Genomic DNA, 27062 nt, shown 5'->3' with positions numbered 1-27062 from the left:
AAACGAATGTCGCCACCCAATCGTCACGCTGTCAGATCAGGGCGCAAGAGGCCGGGGGGACGCAAGCTCACGTCAGGGCGGGCAGCCATCCCGACCATCGAGCGCCAGGGCCTGACAGTGCTCCAGCTAAATGTCGAGGGCCTCACCACCGCCAAACTGGACATCATTCGCCACCTCGCCGATTCCCATGAAGTCGCGGCCGTCCTCCTTCAGGAGACGCACTGTGGAAGAGCAGACTTTCTCAGGTTGCCCGGGTTCCACCTCGCCGGCTCCATCCTCAGCAGGCAGTACGGGATGGCCACCTTTGTCAGGTCTGACCTCAGCTGGACAGCCACAGGCCAATCCCCTCCAGGCGCTAGTCTCGAGTGGATGTCCACGAGGATACAGACAACAACGGTTGTGAACGTGTACAAGCCCCCACCATCTGTACTGTCCACATCGGCCCTCCCAACTACCCCGGCACCCGCCATCTACGCCGGGGATTTTAACTGCCAGCACACCGACTGGGGATACTCCCACACAACACCGGATGGGGAGACGCTGAGCGAGTGGGCCTCCAATACCAACGCCCATCTCCTGTTTGACCCCAAAGAGCCACCAAGCTTCTACTCCTCCAGATGGAACACCTTCACCAACCCAGACCTCGCCTTTGCTGTGTTCCACAGTAATGACCCGATGCCAGAGAGAAGGGTCATTGACAGGTTCCCCCGATCACACCACCGACCATCTCTCATCAGAATACCATCACTGGTGCAGCCGGTCGCAGGGAAGCCTGTCAAAAGATGGAATTTCCGGAAGGGCAACTGGCATGCTTTTTCTGTTGACACAGAGAGAAGATCTGTCACCCTCCCGGACCCAGACACTCCTAATGTGGATGCTGCATATGCAGCCTACTGTGAAGTGCTGACAGGGGCAGCGAAGAAAACCATTCCACGAGGCTACAATGCAAACTACATCCCGGGGTGGAACGAGGAGTGCAACCACCTCCTGCGAGCCCACCAGCAGGCTAGCTCAAGAGCTGAAGTGGATGTGACAGCAACGGCACTGCTTGAGAAGCTGGACGCCACTCGCAGGGCTAGATGGACAGAGGTCGTCGAGTCGATTGACTTTACCCACTCCAGCCGTAAAGCGTGGCAGACCATAAACCAGCTCTCAGGAAGAAGTACACCGCCTCCCAAGTGCCCTGTGACAGCAAACTCCATCGCAGCCCAACTCCTGAAAAATGGCTGCTTCCCAGACGCAGACAAAGAGTTTGCCCGCTCAACATCCCACGAGGTATCCAGTCTCTCTAGGGCGGCCAGTGTTAATGCCAACCTGTCAGGAGATTTCACACCAGCTGAGCTCAAGGACGCTATGGCCAAACTCAAACAAGGCAAGGCACCAGGCTCTGACAACATCCACCCAGAGTTTGTGATCCACCAGAGCGAAATAACATCTGCCTGGCTGCGTGCATTCTTCTCTGCGTGCCTCCGGAGGTCCAAGCTCCCAAGGGCATGGCGACGGGCCGCTGTCATAGCCCTCTTGAAACCCAACAAACCTGCGGATGACCCCAAGTCCTACAGACCAGTCTCGCTGCTGTGCGTCCCTTTTAAAATCCTGGAGAGGATGATACACAGCCGAATTGAGCCAGTAGTTGACTCACAACTTCCGAGGGAACAGGCTGGCTTCCGTCGGGGCAGGTCTACAGTGGACCAGGTAACCCTTCTCACACAAGATCTCGAGGACAGCTTCCAGGCCAAAACCAAAGCTGGGGTGGTACTACTGGACCTGACTGCTGCTTACGATACCGTCTGGCACCGCGGACTCCACCTGAAGCTGCTGAGAACAATACCGGACCGTCATATGGTCAACTTCATCATGGAGATGCTGTCAAACCGCAGCTTCATTCTCCAGACCAGTGATGGCCAGCGCAGCAGGCTCAGGAGGCTGAGAAACGGGGTCCCACAAGATGCTCACCGATGCTCTTCAACATCTACATCTTTGACCTACCGGTGACGACATCTAGAAGGTATGGATACGCGGATGACCTAGCCATCATGCTACACCGGCCCACATGGAAGGCGGTTGAAGAGGGTCTCAATCAGGACATGGACGTCCTGGCTGCCTACCTTCAAAGCTGGCGACTGCAGCTCAGTAAGGGAAAGACTGTATCAGCAGCATTCCACCTCTGTAACAGGGAAGCAAGAAGGGAGCTGGAGATCTTAGTGGACAACAAACCCCTGGAGTTCCAGCAGGCCCCAAAGTACCTGGGCGTACGCTTGGACAGGACACTGTCCTACAAACAACATTTGGATGAAGTGAGGGCTAAAGTAACAGCAAGGGTCTCACTCATCCGGCGCCTAGCTGGCACAACCTGGGGGGCCTCGGCCAAGGTACTACGTATCTCCACACAAGCCCTCATATTCTCTGCAGCTGAGTACTGTGCCCCAACCTGGTGTAGAAGCCCACATGCCAAGAAGGTCGATACGGCCATCAACAATGCCCTCCGGATCATAAGTGGCTGCCTGAAACCCACCCCCGTGTTCTACCTGCCAGTCCTAGCAGGGATAGCGCCAGCCGGCCTACGGCGAGAGGCCGCTACCCTCGCCCTGGCAAGGAAAGCCCAGGAACACAGCTGGCACCTCCTCCATGAAACCACCACCATGGCAACACCTCCAGGCAGACTCAAGTCCCGCCACCCATACAATCAGGCCGCACAAGAGATGCTTATTTCCATCCCGGAGGATCTGACAACCAAAGCCTGGCTGGCAGCGGAATGGAAGCAGGAGTGGGAGTCAGCAGGACAGACACGCCTACACCATTACATCCAGGATCCTGGAGGTGGCGTGGAGGGAGAAGATCTACCTCGCCGGCAATGGACCCTCCTGAACCGCCTTCGCACAGGGGTTGGTTGCTTCAAAGCGTCCATGAAGAAGTCTGGCCTAACAGACAGTGCAGCGTGTGAGTGCGGGGAGCCTGAGCAGACTGCCGACCACATCATCACCACCTGTCCCCGGCATAGACCACCTTCAGAGGAGGGCCTCTTCCAAGTGGGACCTGAGACGAGGGAGTGGCTACACGACACGAAGATGGACATATGAAGACGATACACGAAAGAAGATGCATATGCAAAAGTGCAATATATTTATCTGTACAGTAATCTATTTATTTATATCTGCACCTTATTGCTCTTCTATCCTGCACTACAACAAGCTAATGCAACAAAATTCTGTTATTGTCTGTACTGTAAAGTTCAAATTTGAATGACAATAAAGAAAGTCTAAGTCTGAGTCTAAGACTAAGTCTTGTGACTTCTCCTGTTTCAGTATGGTGCAGACGAGCTGTGGCAACTGCTACCAACAAAATGGCTGCTGAGAGGCTTAAGTGGGCTCGGATCTGTGACTTGTTCCTTCATTGAATCAGTCCACTTTGCAGTTGTATAAGTTCTATTTTTGCCAACGAAAGAAGACTACAATGCAGTGATCCTACATGACAGTCAACAGAAAATATCAGAGTTCACTCAACCTACTTCTCCCTTTTTGCCAGCTCACTTAAATGCCCAGTTAAATATATTCAACCATGCCCATGTGTCAACCACCGGATGTGACATACTTGTGCATACAAAGAAACATATTTTTGGTTCTTACACTAGCAGTGATACGCTCTAATTGTTTTGCCAAGTTGGCAACAGGCTTTGTCATATTTTTGATGACTTCTTTTTTTAATTTACTCACTTTCTTTGATTGATTGATTGCAACTTTTATTAGTAGATTGCACAGTTCAGTACATATTCTGTACAATTGACCACTAAATGGTAACACCCGAATAAGTTTTTCAATTTGTTTAAATCGCGGTCCACGTAATCAATTCATGGTAAAATCCCCTGCTTGGAAAAAGAAAAGTTGTGTTGATCTCTGGCTATACGCTAATGCCAGCGAGTAAGACCAGATGTTTTGGGCGGGTCTTACACGGTTCACTGTGACATTTACTACGCCAACTAGTGGCTGGGATGCTTGTAACTAAAATTTTTGCTTGCAACTCAAAGCATGACAATTAGCCGAGCGACAGCTCTTATCTCAAAACACTCAAGTTGGGGCACTCTTAAGTTGGGGTATCACTGTATGAGAAATTTCCTGGGGAAATATAGGGTATTTTAATTTACCTTGAGATGATGGTCAATGATGGTTTGAACACTGTCTGAAAAGTCGGACAAGACTGCCAGGAAGAGAAGAGTGGAATTCATTCAAATACTCAAACTTCTTCTTCAATAAAATTCAAATATCTAAAACAAAACTTTCTGGGGTTCAAAAAAGTGAATCTATGCTGAAATAACTTTATTGTGACACTTAGAAATACTATATTGGATTAGGTAAATCAATATATCAAAACTGAAATATATACAGTTAGACTTTCTGTTAGTTCATTCAAATGAAGCGTTATTATCCAGAATACCTCAAACTCAAGCTTTGTAATTTCCTAATGCAGATCTACGGGATGGAGATGAGGGAGCCAATGGAACTATAGTGATTAACAGCGTACATGTCCATGATAGCAGGCTGCTGATCTATTGCTGGGCTTTGCAAATGAATGACAGTCGGTTCTTTGGCTCGCTCCTTAAGCTCACGGTACATCTGAAACCAGTTGCACCATGCACAGAAACAGGAAAAAAATAGATCCCCACAGATGGTCCCCTGGAAAAATAAAACATTCATGACATAATGCATGTAACAACGTTTAAGAACATGGCTGTCAGCTTGATGCATCCTACCCTGACACCGTAGGTTTTTCGAATGGCTGCTCTCAAAGAAACGCCCGCCGGGGATGCAAACAGAGGGATGCCGATGGCTGCAAACGCAGCCGGGCTCAAGATGTCATTTAACGGCAGACATCGGTTCTCTCCAAATTTCTCTGCGACTGTGCAGGCCAGGCAGGGGCAACACCACATTCCAAAGCAACCTAAAAACAAACAACCGATTCAGTAACTATTCACTGTGCTCGTGGATGTCAGTTACTGTTATGGTGTTAGTTTATTTCAAACATGCATACAAATACAATATGGTACATCGTATATACTTCCAGTTATGCATTACAGTAGCTGTGTCCCAATTCAGGGTCTGCATCCTTCGAAGGGCGAATTTGAAAGCCGCTTACGTCACAACGCTGCGCGAAGGCTGTCCCAATTCATTCAAATTCGAAGGCTCCTCCAAATGCAGCCGACGAATGCGCCCTCCTTTTCCCTGTATTCGGAGGTTGCACCACGACTATCCTTCGTGGCCTTCCATATCCCAAGATGCTTTGCGCGCCTTTGTTCAACACTGATTTTTTTGACGATGGCGGCAAATACAAGCAGCGGCACCGGCAGCGAATACACTTTCAAATGTAAGTATCCTCCGCAGGCTAGACTGTCCCATTTAACAATGGGTGACGCATCCTTCGGAGGTGCTTCCGAAGGTCCAGCCTTCTGAGGCTGCGTAGGCCGGGTCCTCCGAATGATGCAGACCCTGAATTGGGACACAGCTGGTAAGTCCGAAAAGGAGTAGGATGAAGCAGATCCTATTTATCCTACCCCTTTTTGTTTCATAGCAATTTCTAACACATGTGTTTGTAGTCAATCTAAAGCACAAAGGTTGGATAGATACACTACCGTTCAAAAGTTTGGGGTCACATTGAAATGTCCTTATTTTTGAAGGAAAAGCACTGTACTTTTCAATGAAGATAACTTTAAACTAGTCTTAACTTTAAAGAAATACAGTCTATACATTGCTAATGTGGTAAATGACTATTCTAGCTGCAAATGTCTGGTTTTTGGTGCAATATCTACATAGGTGTATAGAGGCCCATTTCCAGCAACTATCACTCCAGTGTTCTAATGGTTCAGTGTGTTTGCTCATTGGCTCAGAAGGCTAATTGATGATTAGAAAACCCTTGTGCAATCATGTTCACACATCTGAAAACAGTTTAGCTCGTTACAGAAGCTACAAAACTGACCTTCCTTTGAGCAGATTGAGTTTCTGGAGCATCACATTTGTGGGGTCAATTAAACGCTCAAAATGGCCAGAAAAAGAGAACTTTCATCTGAAACTCGACAGTCTATTCTTGTTCTTAGAAATGAAGGCTATTCCACAAAATTGTTTGGGTGACCCCAAACTTTTGAACGGTAGTGTAAATAATCAAATGAGTAAGTAATAAAATATTTAATGTATAAACTTCAGTTATAGTTGGGATAAGGAATATAAATCAATACAGTATGTAAAAAGTATACCATTTCTGAAGGATTTAAATGATTATGTTGTTAGCCTTTTGTACAACCTAAATCATGCAGTACATGTGGTCCTTATGGAATATGATAGTTTAATTTGAAGGTTAGCGAGCTGTATTGAATTTCGCCAGGGATTTTTTTTTTTAAAATTATGCTTTCGATTGCAACGTTGTTAGAACGGGATGTATCAAACAAACAGAAAAAGTCTGGAGCTAAAATCCTAGAGAAGCGCCAAAATTATGAATAAACTGCTGAAGCTGTCTTTTCATTTGCACTTGACAGTTTAAACCAGGGGTCCCCAAACTTTTTGACTCGAGGGCCGCATTGGGTTAAAAAAAAATTGGTTGGGGGCCTGGCTGTACATATATATATATATACACTATATTACCAAAAGTATTTGGCCACCCATCCAAATGATGAGAATCAGGTGTCCTAATCACTTGGCCCGGCTACAGGTGTATAAAATCAAGCATTTAGGCATGGAGACTGTTTCTACAAACATTTGTGAAAGAATGGGCCGCTCTCAGTGATTTCCAGCGTGGAACTGTCATAGGATGCCACCAGTGCAACAAATCCAGTCGTGAAATTTCCTCGCTCCTAAGTATTCCAAATTCAACTGTGGGCTTTATTATAAGAAAATGGAACAATTTGGGAACAACAGCAACTCAGCCACCAAGCGGTAGGCCACGTAAACTGACAGAGAGGGGTCAGCGGATGCTGAAGCGCATAGCGCAAAGACTTTCTGCACAGTCAGTTGCTACAGAGCTCCAAACTTCATGTGACCGTCCAATTAGCCCACGTGCAGTACGCAGAGAGCTTCATGGAATGGGTTTTCAAGGCAGAGCATCTGCATCCAAGTCCAATGCAAAGCGTGGGATGCAGTGGTGTAAAGCACGTCGCCACTGGACTCTAGAGCAGTGGAGACGCCTTCTCTGGAGTGATGAATCATACTTTTCCATCTGGCAATCTGATGGACGAGTCTGGGTTTGGAGGTTGCCAGGAGAACGCTACATTTCGGACTGCATTGTGCCGGATGTGAAATTTGGGGGAGGAGGAATTATGGTGTGGGGTTGTTTTTCAGGAGTTGGGCGTGGCCCCTTAGTTCCAGTGAAACAAACTTTGAATGCTCCAGGATACCAAAACATTTTGGACAATTCCATGCTCCCAACCTTGTGGGAACAGTTTGGAGCGGGCCACCAAGTGCACAAAGCAAGGTACATAAAAACATGGACGACAGAGTCTGGGGTGGAAGAACTTGACTGGCCTGCACAGAGTCCTGACCTGAACCCGATAGAACACCTTTGGGATGAATTAGAACGAAGACTGAGAGCCAGGCCTTCTCGACCAACATCAGTGTGTAACCTCCTCAATGCGCTTTTGGAAGAATGGTGGAAAATTCCTATAAACACACTCTGCAACCTTGTGGACAGCCTTCCCAGAAGAGTGGAAGCTGTAATAGCTGCAAAAGGTGGACCGACATCATATTGAACCCTATGGGTTAGGAATGGGATGGCACTTCAAGTTCATATGTGAGTCAAGGCAGGTGGCCAATATAATGTGTATATATATATATATATATATATATATATATATATATATATATATATATATATATATATATATATATATATATATATATATATATATATATATTCCTCGAACACTAATTGACTGAAAGAGAGCAATGATGTCAAGTTATCAATAGGAAAATGCATTTTAAGACAATATGATTTTCCTGAGCGGCTAGGAGACACTGAGAGTAACAAGCAGTAGCAAATGGATTAAAAAGGTTTAAAAAAAAAAAAAATAATAATAATAATAATAATAATTTTGAAAAAAGTATTTTTTTAAAAAATGTGGTACTTCCTGCGGGCCGGATTTTGGATGCCGGCGGGCCGTAGTTTGGGGACCCCTAGTTTAAACAATTTCATTACTAATTTACTGTATTTATTTTTAGCACAGCATAATTGTATGTACATGTATTTTTTGTCAGTTATTTGAGTCGTAATGCAGTATATTTAGTATTACATATTTTTCTAATCAGCCTGATCTAAGCCTAAGGTTTATATGTTTTACATAAATATTCATCTTTGTGATTAACACATGCTTTCATATCATTTGACAAGGTTGTAAACTGCAAGTAGGGTAGATATGATTATTGAATGTGATTAAAATCAAGAGTAAGTTGAATAATTCAGTGTTCATATTTGAGTGGGCCCTCTGTAGTGGAAAAGTTGGGCCCCGAGGTCAAAAGGGTTAAGAACCCCTTGTCTAAACTACTCTTTTAAATAGCATTTACTAAATATGCAATCAGATTAACTTTTATTTAAATGTAACAAAAAATTACTTTACAGTTAATTTTAACAGGCATTTATAAACTTTATTTCCTGGCAAATGCCACCGATTCGAACAAAAACTCAAACTCAAGATCAGGATCGCGAGCAAAAAGCTGAGTAATGGTGTATGTTCTAATCTATTAGCTCTTACAGGAACGGGCATCTTGGCAGCAGTCAAAGGGACCAGTACGCCATTCTGTTTCCGACTGGGCTGCCATTGCTGGACTGCAACTTTCACTGTGAATGAGATAACATCAGCATCAGATAGTTGCCGTCCAACTGGTTTTGGTCTTGAACTGCGGGAGAAGCTATTTAACCCTTGTGTGGTGTTCGGGTCTGTGGGACCCGTTTTAATTTTTTATTAAAAGAATAATGTTACAATTAATTATTTTTTCAAACTGAGACTCACTGACTTTGGCTCATTTTCTGTGAAGAACATACATCAGAATACATATTTAATGACCACACACCATACACCCCCCTACACATTTCTATTACATATAAGATGTCCGGGTCCACTGGACCCGGGGCTAATAGAAGTGTGGAAATTGATGTTCTGTGTAAAAAACACACACACACACACACACACACACACACACACACACACACACACACACACACACACACACACACACACACACACACACACACACACACACACACACACACACACACACACACACACACACACAGCAGGCCTAGACAGGAGGAGGACAGAGTACAGGTACGTAGAACATCAGAGGGTCAAATGTGCGAGAAAATGAAAGCAGACAGTGTTGACAAACAATGTTGCAACCTTGTGTGGGAACCGCAGGTGCAGAAACACAAAAGAAGAATCCCTGTGGGATGCAAAAACTGTCAGAGAAATTTTCCGTGAAACATTCATATTGTTGTTACTCAGCCAGCGTTTGTGAGTCTGATGGACCCTTTTGCATTTTGTGGCTTTTAATGCCTCACAATCAAACACTTTTATGTTAAAATACTGAACAGATGTTTATTGGGATAAGATAAACATATGTCCACAATTGCTGGCTGAGTAACATTATGAACATTACACAAGGGTTAACCAACAGGAAGCAATACATGAAGCTAGGAAATCACATGTCTACAGTTGAAAATGTATCTTTAGCATATCAGTATGTGGAGGTAAATTATGGAATGGATTAGGTCTGGGATTCTCAAACTGTGGTACGCGGGCACCATCTAGTGGTACGCCAAATAATCACTTAATTAATTATTAGTTTAGTTAGTTTCCAAAAATATTAAATATACTTGTTAAATAAAACCTTATTTTTAATGAATACTTATGCCTACTATGCTATTGTATTTTAATGTTGATCGTTATGGTGATACTTGGAGAGCCAGGTGAATTCTGAGGTGGTACTTGGTGAAAAAGTTTTGAGAGCCACTGGATTAGACAAAAAAGTCCACCAATGTACCAATATGATCCAGTGTAAACACAGTGTTTACAAAGATAGGGAAGAATAATCCTGATAAACACGAACCCTGTGAATCACAACTTTATAAACAACTCTTTATTCATGAGAACTTTACTAATTAGGTGTTATTGATCTAATTAATTGTTGGTTTGTGTTACAAATTTAGCACGGGAAGTAAACAAATCGCTGTAACACAGAAACGGGTAGAATTAAATAAGTTCATAAGTTAAATAATAACCGGAATGATTGTGATGTACCATTATTGTAACTCTGTGCATGTATTTAGATAAGTTAATAGCATAACCATCAACATAAGAGTCACTAAAAAAAGAGACCAACTCATACATCATTCTGAACAATGAGAAAAGATGAACAACATTGTTGCATTTTTTTTCATTCCATCAACAGAGAAACTATTTGCAAACTGCACTGAGGAGAAAGTACGGCGTCTGAATGGATGAGAAACTAGCAAAAATTAAAATGATAATTTAACATTTTCTGTTGGAATAAACCCAACCAAACCTAGAAATTTTGAACCGTTCATGTCTTTGTCCACTCAAAAATGGATTTCCTTCACTATACGCCACACCCAAACTATAAGGCTGGCGAAGGACCGTCAAATTAAATTTACACTAAATTTAAATGTGAAGGTTTAGTTTCTGATCAGGACAAGTTGGATATTTTCTATGACAGCCATGCAAATACATTTTAAAATTACATTTCGGCTTTGATGTTTTGAGAAAAGTACTCAAGTTATTCTATTATTTTAAATACAAAATTCCCACACACATATGAACAATTTAAATTCTTTAAACTGTTTTTTTTTTTTGGGCTGTGGAAGGAAACTAATTTCAATATTCCCTGAAACCAAAGGTTTCTTTACAGCAGAGACTGTACATTTTTTGTTGTTTAAAAAAATATATACATATGAAGTATGTAATTAATAAATGTAACTATTCTGAGAACATGCTCTGGTTTTTACTGTAACATATATAATACATATGGAAAATGTGTATACTTACCTGTTTTTCTTTTTGGATTATTTGCGCGTTCGATCCGTATCAGGCTTTGTAGGCTTGAAGGGTTGTACAGTGTCATTGAGTACAGTACTAGTGCACAATATTTAAGTTCATGTGCCACCAGCAGCCTGCTGCCACTTTCATTATGAAAGTATGATGGTATCCTCATGAATTTTTCTTGTAGTCTCGCCAGACAGGTTTTGAAAAAAAAGTTATTGCCTTGCCCGGAAACCTCCTTCAAGTTTTCACAGTTGTAGTGACAGTCAAGAAAAATAACAATAATATTCAGAAATGCACATTGCGTCTCTTCACAGAGAAAATGATTTGCATCACAGAAACAAAAAAAGAACCTCATCCTTTAAATTCGGGGTGTCTAACTCATTTTAGATCGGGGGCCACATGGAGAAAAATCTAAAGCTGATATATATATCAGATACTGTATATCAGATTGTAGGTGGGGTTTTATTTACCCTTCGCATTCATATTTCGCTGTGTTTGTTGCATTTTTGTTGTGTTTCGCTTGATTGTAAATAATGACTATCGAGAGGGGGTGTGACGTTCATATGTTGTCAATATTCAGTGTTTTATCATTCATAGCTAATATTGTAAATCCCACATTCTTTATTTTCATGTACATTTTGGGTGTCTCATTCAGTAAAAAAATTTAAAATTCCATTTCGTTTTTCAAGGCAGTCTGTCATAACATGTTTAGCATTCAATCACACATTATTGGGAGTTTTTGTATTATTGTTCCTAAAAATCAGATATACCGGCCCCCAGACACATTTTGTTCTCTAAATTTGGCCCCGTAGTCAAAATAATTGCCCAGGCCTGCATTAAAACATCGTTGAGAACTTGTCGAATTAAGTCTAACTCAAACCTAACGTTGGAATAACATGCTTTTTGACGAAGTTTAATCAATATTGGTTTCTGACGTTTATTTGAACATTGAATTTTGGTCAGTTTCCAAACAATATTTTACGACATAAATACAACGTTGAAACAACATGCTTTCTGACGACGTTTATTCAATTTCAGTTTGTGACATAGATTTGACCATTGAAATTTACACTCCTGCGCACGCTCTGAGCCAGCTCCAGCTCGTGGTGCCCAAGACCATGCAGACTTAAATCCAGGGGAGACAGGGCCTTCTCTGTGGTCGACCCTAAGCTCTGGAACACTCTGCCCCTCCATGTTCAAACTGCTCCCACAGTGGAGTGTTTTAAGTCTCGTCTTAAGACCCACTTTTATTCTTTGGCTTTTAACACTACGTGAGTTGTGTGGTCCTCTGTCCTCTGTTGTCCTCTGTTTTTTTTGTTTGTTTTTTATAAATTTTGATTTCTATTTACTGTTTTAATTGGTTTTACCCTTTAAAAAAATAGTTTTTAATCATATTTATTTTTATATTGGTTTTATATTTATTTATTTTTTGTTTTTATTCAGTCATTGGTAGAGCTAAGGATAATATTTGAATATTGTTTTTAAGGGGGTTACCCACATATGCGGTCCTCTCCAAGGTTTCTCATAGTCATTCACCGACGTCCCACTGGGGTGAGTTTTTCCTTTCCCGTATGTGGGCTCTGTACCGAGGATGTCGTTGTGGCTTGTACAGCCCTTTGAGACACTTGTGATTTAGGGCTATATAAATAAACATTGATTGATTGATTGATTGATATTGTTTTTTAATATTGTTGTGCAGCACTTTGGAAACATTTTTGTTGTTTAAATGTGCTATATAAATAAAGTGGATTGGATTGGATTGGATTGACTTTAGGTAAACATTTCCACAAAAAATACGTCTTGGTTTGTATCAAATATGTTGAAAGAAGAAATTGGAGCGTGTGATATATGATTTTGTTTCTGTATGTTCGAAATAAACTCAAACCATAACCATAACCAGTGTGCTCATTTTACTTACACCTGTCCCTTGTTGTCTAATTGTAGTTCTTGATCACAACACCAGGGAGCGCTAGTGGCCCATGAGTCTAAACATGGACTTAGACTTTACTTTCTAATTGACAGTGTGTGTCCATAAAAAAAGTGAGTAGCCCTTTTGGCACTTTATTCAAATGTTCATAATCTTAAATATGTGTACTTACTGTGTTTATTGTTGTTGTTGCAGTGGTTTAGTGACTGTTTGACATCCCATGAACAAGCTAATTGCTAACTTACTAGCTACCCACAGCAATACTTGCTGGCATAACATTTCGACTTATGTGTTCAGAATTCCATCAGACCGGTTTTCTAATGACTGTTTGACATCCCATGAACAAGCCAATTGCTAACTTATTAGCGAGATGTCATGTATTGGTTACTTAGGTCACAGGACAATACCGGAACCATTGTAAGGGGAACTTAAGGGCGGGGGACACAGGATATGATGACATATGTTATGTGTTGGACACCAGGAAGTGGAAGAAGTAAGAGCGGGAATGAAAGGCAGAAATAGACAATAAGCTTTCTTGATATATTATTAAGCTTAGAGTGCACTAACTCAGTGTTTTTCAACCTTTTTGGAGCAAAGGCAAATTTTTGTTAATTGAAAAAATGCGGAGGCACACCATCAGCAGAAAACATAAAAAATGTAAACTCGGTAGTTGATATTGACTAGGCTAACCATATTTTGAAATCCCAAAAAGAGGACACATATATGCGTGCCAAGGCGGACAGCACGCCAAGGCCGGGGCTAGGTGAAAATTTGCCAATGATACTTGAACTTGCTTTATAAATAATATATTTATTTAAATAAAGCATTTTTTCTCCTCTGTTGACAATATAACAAAATAAGTCACACTTATATTCTGTAACATTCACAGTTTTAGAAAAAGTACAGAGGTAACAATATTCAAAATAACCTCTTGTATATAATATAAACATAAATAATGCCTCAAAACAGGTTAATTATATTTAAACAAAAAACAGGTAACAGCCCATTCTTTAAAATGTCTCTTCTCAGTCTAGTGGACCATTCTAATGTAAAAAATATAAATAATGCCTCAAAACATTTGAAACAAAAACAGATGTTTTCAGAGAATACACCATAGGTGAAGAGTATTTCACAAATCAGTTAAAACAACAAAAACAGAGGTAGCATTTCTGAGCCAATTATTTTAGGCTTCTGTAAAAAAAAATAATGCAGAGTCAACATTTAAAACAAAAAAAAGGAGAAGTAGTGTATTGCGTTTCTTCTTATTTAGTCGTCTTGGCCTTATCTCCTTGGTTTTCCTCCTCATCTCCCGGGTCTTCATCCTCGTCTCCCTGGCCTTCCTTGTTTGCCCATGCATATTTAGCTGAAGAGCTTATTTTCCCCAGCAGCTTCCGGTTGCTCATCAAATAAGCATGGAAGTCCGTGCAGGATGTTTCTTTGAAGTTGTATTGTACAAATAGAAGCCCTTTCAATGACTCAACAGACAACCTGTTCTTTTCCTTGGTCCACCGGCTCTGCATCAGTGAGAAAACCCTCTCAACATTTGCATTGTGAGAAGGAAGGGAAAAGACAAACTGTGCAATCTTCAGCAGCTCTGAGTAACATGCAATGCTTTTGGCCTTCTGAAAATATTTGCACCACTTCTGGTGCACTTGCAGGCCATTGAACTCTCCATCACTGTTGCTACTCTCAGTGAATTTCTTGAGATTGGTGACCTGATCAAAACACTTGGCATCATCAATTGGCACCCTCTTTTCTCCAAGGTACTTGATGCAGGCTTCCACATCATTCCAACTAGGTGTCTGACTCAGATCCATCCACATGAATGGGGTGAATTCTTCCATGGGTGTCATCCACTTCTGGAGATACTGCAGGCATGCACTGTAGAGACCCTGCACATCAGCATAGAACTGTTCACATTCTTTTCCATGCCCATCTGCGCGCTTCTGAGCCAGGAGTCTCTTAACTTTCAGGGACATGAAGTTGTTTCTCTGTCGTTCCTCAAGTGTTGTGTGGACTCTCTGCAAGATGTTACACACTTCAACAATGGAATTATTTTCCTTTTCCATTTCTTTAATGGGTGAGTGGAACACACACATGAGTGAATGCATGTGCCAGAGGTAAATTTCACTGAATTCATTTTCAAAAAACCTGTTGATCATTACAGGTGTTTTTTCCTGTGACATAAAATATCCCTTTAACGCTGGAAACATCTGCAGCAGCCTCTCGATGCCAGGGAATAATGACAGCCATCGTGTCTTGCTGTGGGAAAGGAGCTTTCTGTATTCAACATATACAAAGTCACAGTACTCCTTCAAACTCTCAGTGCGCACAGAGTAAATGTGGAAGTACTGGTAGATTTTGAACATGATATTCTCAATTTCAATATCAAGTGTGTCTGCACCATGATGGACACAATTGTTCATTATGTGTGCTGGGCAACCCACACCGATCAGCGTCTTATTCTGGAGCAGCTTCTTCAAATTTGCATACACATTCTTCCCCCCTTCATCACGTCTGATTCCTCCGAAGTTTGTGTTGCAGTTGTCACCAGTAAATGCTATACATTTTTCTGAGAAATTATTTTTTCTCAGTGTTTCAATCAACAAGTTTGCAATGGTGTCCGCTGTCTCATTAGGTGTGTCTTTGACCTCAAGCAATGTTGATTGTACACCACCTTTCTTCCAGTCAAAATACTGGATTATGATTGGGAATATTTTCACTGCACCATGGTTACTCCCATCTGTAGCGATGCCACAGTACTTTATTTCTTTGAGCGTCTCTAGCGCAATGTCGATGCTGTGGGGCGCTATAACACTGTTGACAATCGCCTCTGTTTTGGTGCGTGCACTTGAAAACTTTTTTGCCGTGTCTGAGTCTGGGAATGCTTTTTTTCAGCAAAGCACTGGTGCAATCCATCGACCTGTAACTGTTATGGTGTTTGACTGTGTGGAATGCTAAAACACCCTCTGCTGCGTTTACAACGTCTTCTCCTTTTCCAGGTCGCACAAAGTACTCTGTCAATTTAGTAGACGAGCTCTCGCCCTGCACAGCTGTTTTGTGCTTTTTAGTGTCAATATGGGCTTGTAGATCTTTAGCCCCTTTATTTGCCAAAGATACGTACGTTCCTGCTTTGCACACGGTGCATTCTGCTTCCCATGTGTCATGGCCAGTACGAAAACACGAATACTTTTTTCGCAAATCCTCCGTGAAATTGCATTTACGTTTCGGCATGTTTGTCTGTCTCTTGTCTGCCGGGAGGTTATCGGGAGAGGCGCTGAATACCGGGAGTCTTCCGCTAAAAACGGGAAGGTTGGCAAGTATGGTCTCTGAACTCACTCACTAGCTCTCTCCTCTGTGTCTCTGCCCCTCCCTCACAAATTTTTCTGCGTGCGCACACTTTCATTTTGTTTTGTTTAAGTTACCCTGTTGTAGTTGGACTAAGGGAGGTGACGGCTCAGACACCAGAGGGCAGTATATACAAAGATTTATTATGTATGCAGCTCCTTCCTTACAGGCAAGTGTGCCGATTGCCGGTAAATGATTGCAGCTGGTGGCAGCTGCAGGGCGGAGACGCGCGTCCCTGGATGTGCGCCGCGGCCGTGGGCGTGTCCCGAGGTGCGTTCGTCAGGACGAACAGATGAGGTTCCCTGGCCGTGACAAACCCTGGACGTACAATGAAAAGACACGCAACCCTAATTCAAAATGCCGGACATTTGAGGCATTTAAAAAAACCCGCCCGGACACCCCGGACACGCCCTCAAAAGAGGACATGTCCGGGGAAAAGAGGACGTATGGTCAGCCTAATATTGACAGTAAAAAGTCATTGTTGCAATTGTTGGATATGAATTCAAACCATAACCAAGCATGCATCACTATAGCTCTTGTCTCAAACTAGGTGTACTGTCACGACCTGTCACATCACGCCGTGACTTATTTGGAGTTTTTTGGTGTTTTCCTGTGTGTAGTGTTTTAGTTCTTGTCTTGCGCTCCTATTTTGGTGGCTTTTCCTCTTGTTGGTATTTTCCTGTAGCAGTTTCACGTCTTCCTTGAACGCTATTCCCCGCACCTGCTTTGTTTTCGCAATCAAGACTATTTAAGTTGTGCGGACGCTATCCTTTTTGGGGACTTTGTTGATTGTCATGTCATGTACGGATGTACTTTGTGGACGCTGTCTGCTCCACACTCTGTAAGTCTTTGCTGTCGTCCAGCATTCTGTTTTTGTTTACTTTGCAGCCAATTCAGTTTTAGTTTAGTTTTGCATAGCCATCCCTAACCTTCAATGCCTTTTTTAGCGGCACTCACCTTTTGTTTATTTTTGGTTTAATTGTTAGATACTTTTTTACCTGCACGCTGCCTCCTGCATATTGTGATCACGACAAACCATGTTCCTGACATTGTCATGATCCGTGGTCCGGATCATGTTTTTGTTATGTTCTGTTAGTTTTACACTCCATAGTTCCTGTTTTTGTGCACCCTTTAGTTACCATGGCGACTTTTGATTTTCACCTGCCTCTGGTGTTCGGGACGCGCACCTGTTTCCAATCTAGAGACATTATTTAAGCCTGCCTTTGCCAGTCAGTTGTCCTGGCGCCATTGTTTGTCTCATGCCTGGACTACGTAAGTCGTGTTTATTTCATGCCACAGTTTCATAAGTTCTCTATGTCCATAGTCTATGCTAAATATTTACTAGTGATGGGTTGATGAGGCCTCATGAAGCGTTTCGACACATTGCAAAACTGTATTGATACTGTGTCGATACTGTGTCACTAAATACTGACATCTGCTGGACATTAAAAATCCCTACAGGCAACCTATGGACCGACTCAACTGACACTGATTTTATGACCTAGTATATGCAATAATATAAACCAAGTCATTGTATTTCATTTAGGATTATTTCATATCTTCATTTAAATAAACATATATTTTAATCTTTTTTAGATACAGTCAAATAATGTGAACATGTATCATGACTAGGATGGTAGAAGGTGGGGATTGAACCCCAGTAACCAGCAACCCTCCGATTGCTGGCACGGCCACTCTACCAACTTCGCCACGCCGTCATTCCTGTACCTTCTCTAGTAACAGTAGTGATGGGTCCTGCAACACAGATTCATCGGCGCATGCGTCGAGCTCATAGAGCGAAACCCTGTGTCGGTGCACGTACCGCTTTTAGAAAGTCACGTGACCGATCATGAGCTGCTTTGGTCACGTGACCGATACGCGAACTGTATCGCACTGACGCCTCCTCTGCCCTGTGAGCAACGTTCCCTCTAAGGTGCGCGCCTGCGCAATTGCGCAGTGCTCAAGCGTCCTCCGCGCACACCGTGCGCCGCACAGCCAATATATGCCGCGCACCAAATCAAACCCATCTGAATTCTAAACAAAATAAACACATTTATTCTGTGTAATTTTGAAATACAACTTTGAGTGACAGTGACAACAAGCGTCCCTAACGGTGTTCGTCAACAACACGCATTGCGCCGCTTCCTAATAAACACAGTTTGGCGCGCAGGCGTCAGTGCGATACAGTTCATGAGCGGTCACGTGACCAGAACAGCTCATGAGCGGTCAAGTGACCAAAACCGCTCGTGTTCGGTCACGTGACTTTCTAAAAGCGATACGTGCACCGACACAGGGTATCGCTCTATAAGCTCGACGCATGCGCCGATGCATCGGTGTTGCGGACCCATCACTAGTATTTACTTTAACTCCAAGTGCGATCAGCGCGTTGTGCTTTTGCCTTGTTTTCCGTTTTTGTACCTTTTTGAGTTTTGAGAATTAAATCATGTTTTTACATGCACACCTTGTCCGGAATAGTCCGTTTGCATCCTGGGAGAACAAACCTCGCAGTAAGCTGCAAAAACCCCGCCGTGACGGACATCTACAAAGCAATTAGCTACCTGCTGCCACCTACTGATACGAAAGAGTATTACATGGTTACTCTGCCGAGCTCTAGACAGCACCGACACTTGCGGATTTTAATTACTGGTTTGCAAAAAACATTTTTAACCCAATTAGGTGAAATTAGATAATCTCCCACGGCACACCAGACTGTATCGGCATAGTGGTTGAAAAACACTGCACTAACTAATAAGTGACAAGTTGGGCACACAACGCTACCCATAGCAATATTTGCTAACATAACATTTTGAATTGAAATGTTCGACCCCCCCAAAAAAATGGACAAGCGGTAGAAAATGGATGGATGGAATGTTCAGAACTCTTATCAGACCTGTTTTGTAACTCAAATGTTTTATGCTGTTTTTTTATTGTCTGCTATGTACACTGTAAGCTTGGTTGTTTATTGTTGGTGCATTATGTTGAACATTTATATAGCTAATTGTTTGCTCTTGACCAGCACCATAGTAGATCGATGCTTATATTTTCATTACACAATGTGGTCACTTTTAGTTGCTTTTATTATAACGAGTGCTTGTGCTTATCATTATTTGTATACGTTTATTCTCTTTGTGGAAAAGCACACAACACACACATCTACGTAACAGACAACACAGACATTACTCCTCTTAAAATACAATTGCTGTACAGACACGACATCCTGGAGTGATCTTCTACCCAGTAACAGTACAATTTAACACATTTAACACATCTGAGCTCTTTTTTTTTAAATTGAGTATTTCCGCAAAATAACACACCATATGTAAGTTGTTAATATAGGTCAGTGCTTTTGTATTATGGCTTATTTTGTATGTATATGATATTTGTATACATTAATTTTCTCAGATTTCTAAGCCAAGAAATTTAAGAAGAAAGTACCAAATAAGGGATTGGAGGTAGTGAGGACTGAGGAATCACCAATTGGAAGAGAGTCGATCCATGACCTGACTGCCAGAGTTGGTATAGATGATCATTTCCCACTGTGGTAAGTCATTCTTTTTTTATTATTATTTGTCTCACTTTGACTACGTACCAATGAAGGTCATCTATTTAAAAATGAGCAAATTAGCATTAACCGCAAAAGAGAGAATATGTCACAAAGCCTGCATTTGGTGGGTTTTCGAGGAGATGTTAGAGGGCTTGTGGCTGCATGCTGACAACAGTGGGGTTTTTCTTGCGAAACTTCAGCTCACGATGCATCTGACACCAGGAACACCACATGCAGAAACATGACGTCATAATGTCCTTACAGATGGAGCCCTGTGAACAACAATCTTTATTATTATTAGGGATGGTACATTCCAAATTTAAACCAATACGATACCGATTCCCTGTGCAGGGAATCGATACTGGTACTTAACGGTACTGTTGTGTGTATTAAGACATGCTAATTTTTGTATTATAAAATCATATTTTTAATGTAACATTTAAAATGAACTGATTACGGCAACTGGGCTGTCCAGTTGTTACATCTTGTTGTCTTATTATATTTCTAAGTATTATATCGTAGACTTTGCATGCAGTTGCGATTCCAAGGCGTTAGATGTCAGTAGGTGTGTTGCCTAGCTTTGTGTCTGTTATAGTCTTATGTGGTGCCATAAAAAGTGTTTATACTGTAAGTATTGTAGTTATTATTCACTTAGGGCCTGATCTACTAAAATACCACGCGGTAAACAGTGTCTGTAAACTATGAAATTGTGTGTACTGTTAGTAGGTGTGATCTACTAACTGCGCGTACAATTGGAAAATGGTGCTGACTGCCTTATTTAATTAGAAGTTTTTGCATATACTACGCGCGGCTTTCACCACGGAGACACTTAATCCTTTCTTGCACATTCATGTTATCATGATTTGTTTCTACCCATGTTTTGCTATGTTTTCAAACATGCAGCCGACATATACAGTATGTACTACCTTTTATGGGCATTTTAGTAGCAATTCTGCAGTGCATTTACAATGAAAACCACTTTTTGTTTCTTTTTTTTTTTAGCTGGCACTAATGTGAGTGTGCGCTCTGGAGTACAGATGCAAAAAAATGCATATTGCAAGAAGTTTTTTTTCATATAGGAGATATGTTAATAACATACAGTATCTTATATGTGAAAAAACTAACCTCATTAAAAAAATGGCAGACACCAAAATGCATCAATTGAATTTGTTTTAATTAGCCCCTTATATCATCCAGCAGCTTTAAAATTCTAAAATGATATTGCTGAATAGACGATATGTCTAATATGTTGACAAGCATACCTAGGACAGAGCTGCAGCGCACTGGTCTCCTTTCTCACAGCCGTTTGTCAGTTTGCACATACTTTTCAGACGTGCTAAATAAAAACGCTTGTAGTTGAGTTTTAGTCATAATAAATCACACTGCGTTTGCAAATGTATTATATTTGCATTTTCTCCTCCCAGTATTGTGAACGTTCTGATGATCAGCATATATTTTGCACATTAATGAAGAGAAACGCGAAATGGATTGCGCTCTTTATTCTGCTCACTAAAGAGACGCAATCCTGCGCACAAGTACTATCAAGTGTGCAAATGTTTTAATACATGCATCTTAGTTGTAGTTTTCATTAACAAAATTGGAGGTATTCAAATCACCATATAAAACCACTAATGCTAATCAGTAGCATGTATGTAACAAAGCCAATTTAAATTAGCATTGAGCTAGCGTATTTTGGAAAAGTGGAGCCTTACTTTACGTTGAAGCGTTTAAGCATACTTGCTTTGTTGTAACTTAGTGCCAGTTTGACTGAGTCTGCTCTGAATGTGGCTTTTTTGTGGATAGTACCTTCCTATAAAAATATCAAATTCAGTCCCCATCTCTATTTATGATTTGTGATCTTATCATTGTGTTTCTTCTTTGCATCGATGTAAAGTAAGAAAGCAGATAGCTTCTGATAAGCGTCCGTGTCTTTGTGCTGTTCTTGCATTGAAACCAAATGAATACCATGACATAATACGATGCAGTATACCTTGACACCAAATCTGTTGCGAATACCAACTCGAAGACCCAACGCTGCAGGGGGCGCAAACAGAGGGATCCCACAAGCTGTCAAGGCAGCAGGGCTGAGTATGTCGCACAATGGGAGACATCGGTTCTGTCCGAATTTTCCTGCAACCGAGCAGGCCAGACAAGGGCAGCAAAAGAAACCATAGCAGCCTGAAAGACACATAAAGACTGTTTTAATGGAGTCAATACATTTGAGGACTGTTTCCACCAAGCAGTGCGTGTGAACCTGAATGTTAATTTTCTCTATGCGTGCTTTGTGTTTGTGTACTAGTCCACTATTAGCCCAAAGTCAGCTAGAATAGGCTCCAGCTCCCTGTGACCATGAACAGGATACAGGGTTTGTGTTTACAGTACACCATGGAAGTGTGCACGCACATGACAATAGTCATATCTGTGTTAGCTATATGTGTGACATCATAGCAGTGCAACAAATTATAACCAGTCAATAAATAAGATGAAAAAGAATGTGTGACAACTAGTGCTACCTTAAAGGAAACCTATTTTTCTTACCTATTGGTACTTGTTTTTATGTATTTGAGATCTGCATAAGTCCCAAAAATGTAAAATCAGACCATGGAGGATTAGCAAAGATATATATAAAACAATCTTGCCTTCCTTCATAATTCCTCCAAACGAGCCGTTTGGAATTTGCCCCATTTGTGAAGTTTTTCCAATTGGTGATACCGGCGAAAATATCCATGTATGGTCCGTCCGCTATTGTAGTCCGACGTTGTAGTCAATAAGGTCCTTATTTTTTCTCCATCCTTTTGTTGTGGAGCAGACTGGCTCGTACATGCGCATGCATCCTTTGCTGTTGCCATTTCTAATACCAAATTTTAGACAACTTATATCTGACAGTAGAGTCAATGTTGAAGGGCTAAACACTACAACGTGGCTGACGGGGAGTCGAAGTGGAGGCACGCAAATAAGACCACCCACAAAAGAAAGCGATTTATAGATGGTCTATAAAACATAATCAATGCGAAATGTTGATCAAATAACTACAATTACATGTTCTGTAGACCACAAGGAAGTATTTTAAATAGAGATGTCCGATAATATCGGCCTGCCGATATTATCGGCCAATAAATGTGTTAAAATGTAATATCGGAAATTATTGGTATCGTTTTTTTTATTATCGGTATCGGGTTTTTTTCCCGTTTTTTTTATTAAATCAACATAAAAAACACAAGATACACTTACAATTAGTGCACCAACCCAAAAAAACCTCCCTCCCCCATTTACACTCATTCACACTCATTCACACAAAAGGGTTGTTTCTTTCTGTTATTAATATTCTGGTTCCTACATTATATGTCAATATATATCAATACAGTCTGCAAGGGATACAGTCCGTAAGCACACATGATTGTGCGTGCTGCTGGTCCACTAATAGTACTAACCTTTAACAGTTAATTTGACTAATTTTCATTAATTACTAGTTTCAATGTAACTGTTTTTATATTGTTTTACTTTCTTTTTTATTCAAGAAAATGTTTTTAATTAATTTATCTTATTTTATTAATTTTTTTAAAAGTACCTTATCTTCACCATACCTGGTTGTCCAAATTAGGCATAATAATGTGTTAATTCCCCGACTGTATATATCGGTTGATATCGGTATCGGTTGATATCGGTATCAGTAATTAAAGAGTTGGACAATATCGGAATATCGGATATCGGCAAAAAGCCATTATCGGACATCCCTAATTTTAAATGTAGAAAAAAATATATCATAACACGACCCCTTTTAAAAGATGAAGTTTTTGTCATGTGCTCTGACAAGAACTAATCAGAAGATGACAATTAGGCGTGTGCCGATCTGATATTGATATCGGTATTGACCCGATATCAGCAAAAATATATATCATATTGGGTTGTATTTAAAATCTCTGATGGGAGTTAACAGCTAGTTAACATCTAAATGTCCTCCATTGAGCACACAAGGTTGGTCTTTTTTTGTATTACTAAGGTCAAAAAGGTACAAAAAGTTAAACATGGTAAGCTATAGATAGGAGCTAGCAGCTACACAACAGCTAAGCACACAATAGCATACGAGCTAGAAATACACAATAAGTGTCCTTAATTGAACAATATTGCAGTCTAAAACACAAACAAGTATCAAGTAATAATAGTTGCATATTACATACAGATACAAAGTCTCCAAGTTAAGTTAAAGTTAAAATACCAATGATTGTCACACACACACTAGGTGTGGTGAAATTTGTCCTCTGCATTTGACACATCCCCTTGCTCACCCCCTGGGAGGTGAGGGGAGCAGTGGGCGTGGGCAGAAGCGAATTAGAAAGTATGAAGTAACAAACGTGTCTGTATCATTCAACTTACTGCATCATGAGATTAATTCAATGAATTATTGTGGCTTGTAAACACTAGGTGTTGCCAAACAAAATTACCTCTCTAATTCAATTAAATGACAGCATAAGTCCATTCCGGATTGTTAATAATGAATAGGTTATGTTTTTCATACCTACGTTGGTCTCTTCAGCAATTTCATATATCAAGTCTTTTCTAAAATTCCACACTACAAAATATTACAATTCTACATGATTGTATCGGCTCACTGTCTGTATCGGCCAATATCGTGTATCATGATAAACTTGTCGTTGACACGCCTAATAACAGTGAATTCAGTCTGCTGTTACTTGGAATTTACTGTATGAGGTGTGTCAGAAAGATCCCAGGACTGGTGTTACAAAACGCAAACTAGAAGTTTCCCCCTTTTAATGAATCCCCCCTTAAGTCTGAAACACTTTCCCAGCCCTCTCTGTAATGCCCTTGCTCTCCTGAAAGGATTCTTCCTGTAACCTCTGACAAATATCTTAAGTCAACAATAAACACAAATGCTTAAAGTTGTATACAGGGAATTACTTATGAGTAATGAGACATACATATTATATTTTCAATTCTGGTATGGAGGGATGAGTTTGACCATGACTCAAATGGCAAAAGGAGAATTTGGGTTCTCTTATCCGCATTTGAATGCAAATTTGCAGCAAAATGCAATGTGTTCCCCAACTCTAAGTACTGGCAAGAAAACAAAGCACAATGAAGGTTTTCCAGCAAAGACTGTATTTAAAGTAGCTTTTTAGGCACTGTATAGGGTGACAGTGTGGAATGGTAGGAGTATGGTATGCCCCCCCCCTTCCCCACCCCCACAAAATGAGCTACAATACCGTCCTAACATCACCACTAGGTGGAAACAGTTGTTGTCATAAAGTAATAGAACACTGAAGTATAACTGTGACACAAAGTATAGGAAGTTGTCCTTACAAGAGCATGAATCTTGACAACAGTCAAAAATCCCAGAGTTCCAGGTGGTCAAAGCCGGTTTTCCTGTCATGCTGAATGATCAAACAAGACAAGTGAACAAGTTAATAACAAGTACAGTATCTCAACATTCATGCCCAGATCCAGATAACTATTTCAAATTCACTTTTGCTTCTTCTACTACAAAACCCAAAACCAGCGAAGTTGGCACGTTGTGTAAATCGTAAATAAAAACGGAATACAATGACTGCAAAGACAAGATACTTAACGTTAGAACTGGTAAACTTTATTTATTTGCAAATATTAGCTGATTTGGAATTTGATGCCTGCAACATGTTTCAAAAAAGCTGGCACAAGTGGCAAAAAAGACTGAGAAAGTTGAGGAATGCTCATCAAACACTTATTTGGAACATCCCACAGGTGAACAGGCTAATTGGGAACAGGTGGGTGCCATGATTGGGTATAAAAGCAGTTTCCATGAAATGCTCAGTCATTCACAAACAAGGATGTCTCCTCAGTTCCCAAACGTTTACTGAGTATTGTTAAAAGGAAAGGCCATGTACCACAGTGGTAAAAATGTCCCTGTGCCAACTTTTTTGCAATGTGTTGTTGCCATTAAATTCTAAGTTACTGATTATTTGCAAAAATAAATTAAGTTTCTCAGTTCGAACAATAAATATCTTGTCTTTGCAGTGTATTCATTTGAATAAAATTGAAAAGGATTTGCAAATCATTGTATTCTGTTTTTATTTACAATTTACACAACGTGCCAACTTCACTGGTTTTGGGTTTTGGGTTGTGTATATATTGGTAAGTGCAGTTTACTACTGGATATTTAAACTTGCAGCAGGTCCCTGACTTTCCATGGTTAAGAGATGTTCAGTACACAGTGCACAATATTAGTTTTATATCAGCAACATTTCACCCCTTTATTGTTTGTCATTGTCAGTCATAATTTTTCATGTTTCTTTTACACTTGCTTTATTTATACAATATAATTGACTATCTGTATATTTGTGTATTTATTTAGTTTGTATTATTTGTGTTTTTTTACTGTTGTATGTTTTTATTCATTCATTTATACTCACCTAATTTATTCAATACAATTTCTTCATTCTGTTTTAAATTAATTTAATATAATTATTATCTATTTATTGTGTATTTATTTACTTTTATTTTTGTTCATTGTATTGTTATTTATGCTTATTTATCTATTAGTATTACTATTAAACATGTATTTGCTAAAGTATACATTAATTTACTAGTTTTACTTTTTTACCCCTTGTTTCCCCTGTTACACAGTCTTTATTGTTTTTCTCTCCCTATTGGAAAATGTAGATATATAAAAACAGAAAGTGAATGTTGACTTGTCTTGTGCAAGTGTAAACATCTGATGGTCCTCAATCTAACTTGTTAAACTTTGTTTAAATCATTACCATTACCATCATTGAAATGATGACATCAACATTTGTCATATACTGGATTATTTCAGTTAAAAGCTTTTGTTGTGTCGTTCAATATTTTGAGATGTGTCAAGGACATAATCTGTAGCTTTCAAGACGACTTTCCCCCTAGAATGATAAGTTGTCTGTTGTTTTTGATACTGACAGCAAAATCATGTTTGAAAATCCATTGACTATAATGTTGGTTAAAAATACTTTTGCATTGTTATTTGTAAAAAAAAAAAAAAAAAAAAAGGCCTGCATGTAAACAAACATCTGTGGTTATATCAGTTAAATGAGCATTCTCAATTTGTTTTGTTTTTTACAAAAAAACATTGCAACGTTTCTTACCTGGTTGAGCTTGCGTCTTATCACCGTGGAAAGCTAGAAAGAAGAACAACTAGTCTGGGGATGTTGTCCTACAAACAGATTGGCTAAAATGCAGCAGAACCT

The 27062-nt window shown here is 40.6% G+C and overlaps 2 protein-coding genes across 2 annotated transcripts; both read right to left on the bottom strand.

Moving 5' to 3' along the window:
- Positions 1-3738: 3738 nt before the first annotated feature.
- LOC133634911 (uncharacterized) lies at positions 3739-11160 on the bottom strand. Its single transcript, XM_062027567.1, has 5 exons — positions 11036-11160; positions 9371-9413; positions 8726-8811; positions 4748-4935; positions 3739-4670 (listed from the first exon to the last, which is right to left on the bottom strand). The coding sequence occupies exons 1-5, from the start codon at positions 11109-11111 to the stop codon at positions 4467-4469; spliced, it is 597 nt and encodes a 198-aa protein (XP_061883551.1). The 5' UTR covers positions 11112-11160; the 3' UTR covers positions 3739-4466.
- An 8286-nt stretch (positions 11161-19446) lies between these two features.
- Positions 19447-27062, bottom strand: LOC133634910 (cornifelin homolog A-like). Its single transcript, XM_062027566.1, has 4 exons — positions 26961-27062; positions 25171-25241; positions 21842-22029; positions 19447-20123 (listed from the first exon to the last, which is right to left on the bottom strand). The coding sequence occupies exons 2-4, from the start codon at positions 25238-25240 to the stop codon at positions 19995-19997; spliced, it is 387 nt and encodes a 128-aa protein (XP_061883550.1). The 5' UTR covers position 25241; positions 26961-27062; the 3' UTR covers positions 19447-19994.

Source organism: Entelurus aequoreus, linkage group LG19, assembly GCF_033978785.1.
Source record: "Entelurus aequoreus isolate RoL-2023_Sb linkage group LG19, RoL_Eaeq_v1.1, whole genome shotgun sequence".
Classification (NCBI taxonomy): Eukaryota; Metazoa; Chordata; class Actinopteri; order Syngnathiformes; family Syngnathidae; genus Entelurus; species Entelurus aequoreus.
This window is presented reverse-complemented; position numbering and strand designations above follow the sequence as displayed.

What these genes read in the sequence shown, in the direction of transcription:
- LOC133634911 (XM_062027567.1), bottom strand. Translation starts at nt 11,111, where the DNA reads ATGACACTGTACAACCCTTCAAGCCTACAAAGCCTGATACGGATCGAA. An exon ending in CTGCCAAGATGCCCGTTCCT is followed by an intron (nt 4,936 to 8,725) that starts GTAAGAGCTAAT and finishes GTTTGTTTTTAG; the next exon opens with GTTGCTTTGGAATGTGGTGT. An exon ending in GAAAAACCTACGGTGTCAGG is followed by an intron (nt 4,671 to 4,747) that starts GTAGGATGCATC and finishes TTATTTTTCCAG; the next exon opens with GGGACCATCTGTGGGGATCT.
- LOC133634910 (XM_062027566.1), bottom strand. Translation starts at nt 25,240, where the DNA reads ATGACAGGAAAACCGGCTTTGACCACCTGGAACTCTGGGATTTTTGAC. An exon ending in TTGTCAAGATTCATGCTCTT is followed by an intron (nt 22,030 to 25,170) that starts GTAAGGACAACT and finishes TGTGTCTTTCAG; the next exon opens with GCTGCTATGGTTTCTTTTGC. An exon ending in GCAACAGATTTGGTGTCAAG is followed by an intron (nt 20,124 to 21,841) that starts GTATACTGCATC and finishes TGTTGTTCACAG; the next exon opens with GGCTCCATCTGTAAGGACAT.